We start from the raw sequence: 7,948 nt of genomic DNA on the forward strand, positions 1-7,948 counted from the left end.
CGGGTCGAGTCTATTTAAAAAACAAAAATCACATTCCACTCATAAACCCAAATCTTACAGACCAAAATTAGGGCTGAGCAAGAAATCTATAAAATCTGTAATCCGATCCGGTAATTTTGGATTGATTTTTTGAATCCGTGGTTCGGTTTCAAATTGGAAATTTAAAAATTCGTAGGCCATAGATTTGTTCCGGATTAAATCTCACGGTTCCAGATTGGAACTGATCCAGACCTTATGCAAATAGTCTATATTTATATTATAGACCCTCCCACATAAGATCATTTTTTATTTCATATAAAAGCTAAACCAATTTTCTTATTGCTTTTGTTTGATGCTATGTTTAGTTTTAATACAGAGGAGAACTCCTTTGTGTAATGTGAATCCAGTTTTATTGCTTTTGTTTGATGCTAGGTTTATGTTTTAATGAAATTAAAATGTTCTATATTTTTTTGTTATTTAATCATGTGAATCTGTGATCCTAAACTGATCCAATCCGTATTTAAACGGATTGGTTAGGATTGGTTCCACGATTTAAACGAATTGGATTAGTTCCACTTTTTTTTAAAAACTGTAGATAACGGATTGGTCCTGGTTTTACCTCAATCTGGACCAAGCTCACCCCTAACCAAAATCAAACCGAATAGGGCTACACATTTTTCATTAGACTTATATTATTAAGTTATACACATTTTTTATTCACATATTTTAAATATTTTCATTAATTATTTTTTTTCTTTTACTTTCCAACATAATTTAAGTATTTTTTTTTTTAAATGATTCATCCACACAATTTCTCCTCCCAAATTCCTCCAAATGACATGGCAAGCAAAATTTGAAAAGTTAACCCACACTCCAATGTTCTTTCAAAACTCTCCTTACATGCATTTTGTCTTGCACCTCATTAAGGGAACTGTGGAGGAGAGAAATTGTGTGAATATAGTACTGTTATATATATATATATATATATATATAACTTTTTTACATCTCATATAATAAAAACACAATAAAGTAACATAATGGAGTTTTATTTATAATACCTATAAATGGGAAAAGAAAAGAAAAAAAAGAAAACGGACTACCATCACACAAGGCTAGAAAACCCAACTCGGTTGACCTTTCCTAATTCGAATTCGATCATCTGCTACCTCTCTCAAACTCTCAAAAATGAACCCTTGAAGTTAACCAAATTTCATGCTTTGCAAAGAGAGAAAGAGAGATATGATTAGTTGCTGCTATTTTTTTACTCCATTTAAATCCTAAAACCCCATATAATATAATACACACACACATATATAATTATTAATGTATTTTGATGGATTAAATTTGAATTGAACAGTGTTAATTTTTTTGGATACATATAAAAAAAAAATTGGACGGAATAGTTTGAGTCAGGTTGATGGGATGGTCAGGCTGGGTTTACCTATGCGGGCTCTTACAAGCCGAGTTCATGGGCAGGCTCAAGTTACAAACCTTTATGCAAAGCCTTGAATTATCTTTTATAGGTTGGGATGGGATGGGCACTCAAGTTGTCTAGGATGAGCCATGGGGCGAGTGGGACGGGTTGGGTAATGTAGGGATTTTTCGTCTACGAGCAATTTGATGACCCTTAGTTATGGTGATAGAGAGAGGTGATATAATCGAGATAAAACGAGGGTATCGGTAGTGGTGTAATGATAGTGGTGATTGTGATGGTGGAATGATGATGGTGGTTATGACAAAAGTAACAATGGTTATGAAGGTGAAAGGTTGTAATAGTTTTTGTGGTGATGGTAGTAATAATAGTGGTGTGTGATTGTGGTACCAAATAATGGGGGTGCTTATGGTAACAATTTCAATGGTAATGAAGGTTGTGGGTATGGAAGCATAGTGGTGCTAGTGGCAATATCGATCGTGGTGGCGGCAGCTAGGGGCGAAATTAGAAATTTTGTCCAAGAGGGCCATCTTTTATGCATAAAAAATACTGAGTTAGTATTGGTAAGATACTAATTGAAAATAATTTTTTATGTAAGCGTTGCGAAAGAAGTATTTCACAATAAAATTAACTAAATTTAACAAATATTTTTTTAGTTATTAAAAGTATTGAACTATTAGATATCATTATACAAATGGTTAAGCCATTGTTTTAAGCTATTTTATTGATTAACATAATATAGTAAATAAGAAGTAAAAAATGCTTAAGATCCCTAAAATATAACTCTTAAATTTACACTCAATAACGTTAAATATTCAGTTGATTATTTAGAAATCAATCAATTAAGACTCAATTTTTTTCATGTCATTGTAAATAAATTTAGGAGTGAAATTTTAGATTCTTTAGCATTACTCATAAAATATATACATGCCATTTTATTTTTGAAGTTAAAAAAATAAGTGACATGTATCTTTTATATTAATAAAATCGCCTCAATAAAATTGATATTATTTAAAATATAAAATAATTAGAGATCATTTTATTATATGTTGTGAAATATTAATAAAATAAAAAATTAGTAAAATATTTTTTATAAAATTAAGAAAATATTTATAAATATAAAATTAATAATAAATTACATAAAATTGGAGAACCGGTGAGCGCGATTGTGAGGTTATAAGGTCGTGATGAGGTGATGAATTAATGCTTCCTGAGACTTCGAACTTTTCTATGATTTTGATGAGATGATGATTATGGAATAGAGTGTGGCCTACACGGATACTTTGATTACATTACCGAGTCGCGCATTTGAAAATGAACACACATTTTTTTTTAAAAAAAAAACCAAAAATACTATTTAAAGCACATGTGTGAAAGTTGACATACATCACACCTAAAATAATTGGATGACATAAGCTTACCTTAATAAGGATGACATCATTAGGAATGACGACGACAAGTGCGAGACGAGCGGGGTAGGGTAGGTTTATTGTCTAATAGGTTTCATACGAAAAATTTATCATATAAAAATGTCATTAATTGTAAATTTTAACGATAATTTATAAAAATCATGATAAAAAAAAGTTACTAATTGTTAATTTTTAGTGACGTATGTAAAAAATTATTTTTAACGACAATTATATCAAGACTTATTTTCAGTAAGACTTGATGAGAATTAACTCTAACTATTAAGGCCTATTGATAATTTATCCTTATATTTAGTTTACTACGGAAGTTGTAAATATTATTAGAAACAAATAAAATTGATAAAATCCATTAAACCAATAAAATAGTGACAATTCAGATAATACACTAAATTTGATATTAAAATATGAAATCCGTTGTAATATGAGAAAATATTTGGATGTACAAGCGGTATACTATATACATTACAAATATACATTAGTTAGTTTATAAAATTACGTAAGTTCTTACAAATATACGTAAGTTGTGATTTTTTAAATTTTTATGAGTTAAATTACGTATATTTATGAAAACTTACACAATTTTATAAAATAATATACGTATATTCGTAAGAATTTACGTACTTAAAAATTACTTTTATAATATGTCCCTTCAAAGTTCAAATACACAATCTCAAAACATATACCGAACTAAACCAGAAATCCCCCGTGTGTCAAAGTTGGCTGAGATAAAAGCAAACATCAAAAAGTGTTAATGTATTGGAACCAAAATTTGGAACCACTACTTCCTCTTTCTTGTTCCTTCTCTCTTACTTTATTCACCCTATAAATAAAAGGATAGAACCAAACAACAACAAAACAGCAAACCAACTAACCCAAAAACACAAAATGGAGCAAAAAAACCATGGAAGCCATGTTATAGTCCTTCCATATCCAAGCCAGGGCCACATAAACCCTCTCCTCCAATTTGCCAAACACTTGGCCTCCAAAGGTGTAAAAGCCACATTAGCCACAACCCATTACACAGTCAAGTCCATCTGTGTCCGAAACATCGCCGTCGAACCTATCTCCGATGGGTTCGACGACGGTGGTTTTACCCAAGCCCGCACCGAAGATGTCTACCTCAAGTCCTTGAGAGACAATGGCTCAAGAAGTCTCTCACAACTCATTGAAAAATACAAGGACTCAAAATTCCCAATCAATTGTGTTGTCTATGACTCATTCTTCCCTTGGGCTCTTGATGTGGCTAAGACCCATGGCATCTATGGTGCACCATTTTTCACTAACTCGGCCTCGGTGTGCTCCATATTTTGTCGTGTGCACCACGGTGTGGTTAGGTTGCCGATGAAGGAGGAGGAGTTGCCGCTGATGATGCGGGGGATGCCACCGATGAACTTGGTGGACTTGCCGAGCTTTGTTCAGGCCCCTGAGAGTAACCCTGCTTACTTGGCTATGCAATTGACTCAGTACTCTAATTTGGACAAGGCTGATTGGGTTTTTGGCAACTCCTTTGAAGAACTGGAAGGCCAGGTTTGTACATGTTAATGGTTTTCTGTAAGATGAATTGAGTTGCTGGAGTTTGACTAATGTTTAAACATATTTTCGAAGTCATTTATTTGCTGAACATCGGTCAAACTCATCTATATAAAAATAAATTTTGAAACTTCTGAACTCGACTATATAAGCTTATAGGGATTATATATAAAAAAAATTGAGGAATAAATTATACTTCTTGCCTTGTAATATAGGTGTTCTCAATTTGGTTCATATTGTTTTAATTCTATCAATTTGGTCTTTTAATTATTGATATTATGTCAATTTTGTTCAATTAATCATATATGTTAAGAAATTATATAAGAATTAATGAAAAAAGGGAACATTTCAAATTGAATGTCTACTAGTCAATCATTTTAAGGTGAGTGAATTAAACTAAATTGATACAATATGAAATATAATGATAAAAGTGATGCAATGAAAACTAAAATGACCAAATTGACATACTATATGAACTACAGTGTAATTTTTCCTAAACTAAACTAATTGAGCTCGGTTCCAATCAACTCGTTTGAGAAAAACTTAATTAATAGATAAACCAACCAACATTAAACATATTTTTTAAACTTAATATATTTTCAAATCAAGTTTAAAACTTATTCTCGACGTGTTCACAACATAATATTTGTGAACTTCGTCAGTCTTTCGACTGTTGAAATTGCAATGCATTTCTTGTTAATTTAATTTAATGTTTTGTGCTTATTTGAAGGTTGTGAAAAATGTATGGGAGCTCTGGCCGGGAAAGTTGATCGGTCCAATGATACCATCGGCATACTTGGACCAGCGAATTGAAGACGACAAAGGGTACGGAGCCAGTCTATGGAAGCCACTCAGCTCTGAGTGTGCCAGATGGCTCGAAACCAAGTCAAGCCAATCCGTCATTTATGTCTCCTTCGGAAGCATGGTCTCATTGACAGAGGAACAAATGGAGGAAATGGCATGGGGATTGAAGGGAAGCAATTTGGACTTCATTTGGGTGGTAAGAGAGTCTGAGATTACTAAATTGCCCTCTGAGTTCATAGACTTAACAACAAGCGGCAAGGGTCTTATAGTAACTTGGTGTAACCAGCTAGAAATGTTGGCTCACGAAGCCATTGGTTGCTTTGTCACACATTGTGGTTGGAACTCTACACTTGAAGGGTTGGGCCTTGGTGTGCCAATGGTTGGGGTGCCAAAGTGGGCTGACCAATTGACAAATGCTAAGTTTATTGAGGAGATTTGGGGTGTTGGGGTCAGGGCTAAGGAGGATGAGAAAGGGGTTTTGAGGAGAGAAGAGCTCATGGGTTGTTTGAAGGAAGTAATGGAAGGAGAGAGGAGTGTTGAGATTAGAAAAAATGCTTGTAAGTGGAAGGAGTTGGCAAAGGAGGCAATTAGTGAAGGAGGGAGTTCAGATAAGTCCATTGATGAATTTGTGGAGCATTTGAAGTGTGGGAATGAAAAAGGAGTGGTAAAAAAATTGACTGATGAAAATGATCATTGCTAATTTGAAACTTATTTCGCCAAGAGAGCTGTAGATTCAAATTTCATGGGGGTAGTTGAGTATAATTTCTTTTCCTTTTTTAATAAGATGTTAGGTTTCTGTGCCGACATGTGTCATGTTGTGTTAGATACTCGTAATTACATGATTTGATTTTTTATTTAAAATATTTAAATCATGAAATTGTTCGTGATAGAATAAAGTGAGTCACTATTTTAAAATAGTAGAATTTATTATTTTTATGTGGAAAATGTGAAAAGCAATCCTTAGGGCGACAGTGCTAAAAAAGTGTATAAAAATGCATTGAAATGCATGAAACTATTTTGAGATATATGAAAAATGTATTGAGATTATAAATCTATTGGCATTTAGTGTTTCTTATAAAATAAATAAATAAAAATTCTTAAGACTATCATTAGAAAAATCTTTTTTATATTACTTTTTTTTTTTAAGACAACTGAACTAATGTTACACATTAAACAGTATGAAATATTTACTCCAAAACCACGAAATAACTCCTGTCTATTCACCTCACTTGCCATTTGGGCTGCAGGACAGACTTCCAATCCCCTCAAACCTTTTTTATTTTATTTTCATTGGTGCTGCGATATATATCTCAATTAGTGTACTAATTAGTGTACAAACTAATATTATGCCATTATTACTGACCCCGCCTATTAATTAAATTACAAATACTTAAAACTTCTAAAATTATGGCATATCATCTATTAGTACACTAATTGATACATATAACATTATTCGATTTTTATTACTTCTACTTTCAACTTTTTAGTAACACTACAAAAATTTCAGGTTTTTGCGACGGCACATACTCTTAATGCTGTCTCAAAAACTTTTTAGCGACGGCAAATGACTTTTAGTGACGGCAAATAAGGGGTCACAACAGAGGGCGTTGCAAAAACCTTTTAGCGACAGTATCATGCCATCGCCTTTTTTTTGCGACGGCAATTGTTACCTTTTGCGACGGCAACTTACTGTCGCATATAATATGTAAAAAAGTCAAACCTTTTGCGACGACACTATTTTACGGTCGCTAAAATTTTTATTTGAGACGGTAAAAAATGCCATCACAAATTGTTTTGTTTTTTTGCGACAACATGGCCACTGTCGCCAATGGTTCCAATATTTTTTGTGACGGTGTGGTGCCGTCGCAAAAAAAAAAAAACAACTGCAATATAATTATTAAAAATATTAAAATTACCTATTTTTTGCGACGATGTAGCGCCGTTGCACACAAAAAAAAAAACTGTAATATAATTATTAAAAATATTAAAATTACCTGTTTTTTGTGACAGTGTGGTGCCTTAGTTTTTGTGACGGTGTGGTGCCGTAGCAAAAAAAAAAAAACCTACAGTAAAATTATTAAAAATATTAAAATTACTTGTATTAAATTAAAAAAAAAATTGAAAAAGAAATCAATAATTGCATAATAATATAAAAATTCATGTATAGAAAAAATAATTTTTCCATAATAAAAATATTCTTACATTCATAACTACACATCAACAAAATTACCTATTACATAATGTTCCATAATACATATATAACGTTTAAATACATAATGTTGTTCATCATTCAAAGTAACATAAACCAAAATTAAAAGTTTTGCTCATCATTCTCCGTGGGTAACAAAAACAAAAGTTAGTCGCATTCTTCACAGACATACATTCCACAAGAAGCAAACTCCTACTCGGGAAATATCTGGAAAAAAAATAAAAATAATTAATGACAATATAATTATGTATTAATATGTTAATTACAAAAAAACATAAAAATTTAACTACTATACAATTACAAAGATAATTAAGTAAATAATTTTGCCTAGACTGAAATCCGGCTCTAACTCCCAAACCGGGAACCCGATTTGAGTCTCGTCTTCTCCCACAAGTCTCTCGTGCCTAGGTGGTCATGTGTGCCAAGTTTTGTGCTACTTCGATGCCGTTTGCTGATTTTGGGGCGTTAACCCCTCGAATTCTAAGTTTCTTAATAAACTAGTTTGTCTAGAGTGAAATCCGACTCTAACTCCCAAACTGAGAATCTAATTCGAGTCTCATCTTTTCC

The 7,948-nt window shown here is 32.4% G+C and overlaps 1 protein-coding gene across 1 annotated transcript; it reads left to right on the forward strand.

The window, feature by feature from the left end:
- The first annotated feature begins 3,534 nt into the window (after window positions 1-3,534).
- On the forward strand, window positions 3,535-6,087 carry LOC145795151 (UDP-glycosyltransferase 74B1-like). Its single transcript, XM_082878147.1, has 2 exons — window positions 3,535-4,365; window positions 5,099-6,087. Exons 1-2 carry the CDS (start codon window positions 3,724-3,726, stop codon window positions 5,870-5,872), a joined length of 1,416 nt encoding a protein of 471 aa, XP_082734273.1. The 5' UTR covers window positions 3,535-3,723; the 3' UTR covers window positions 5,873-6,087.
- Window positions 6,088-7,948: the final 1,861 nt, after the last annotated feature.

The sequence above is a fragment of the Camellia sinensis genome, chromosome 7 (genome assembly GCF_055761805.1).
Source record: "Camellia sinensis isolate YWXY chromosome 7, ASM5576180v1, whole genome shotgun sequence".
Taxonomy (NCBI): Eukaryota; Viridiplantae; Streptophyta; class Magnoliopsida; order Ericales; family Theaceae; genus Camellia; species Camellia sinensis.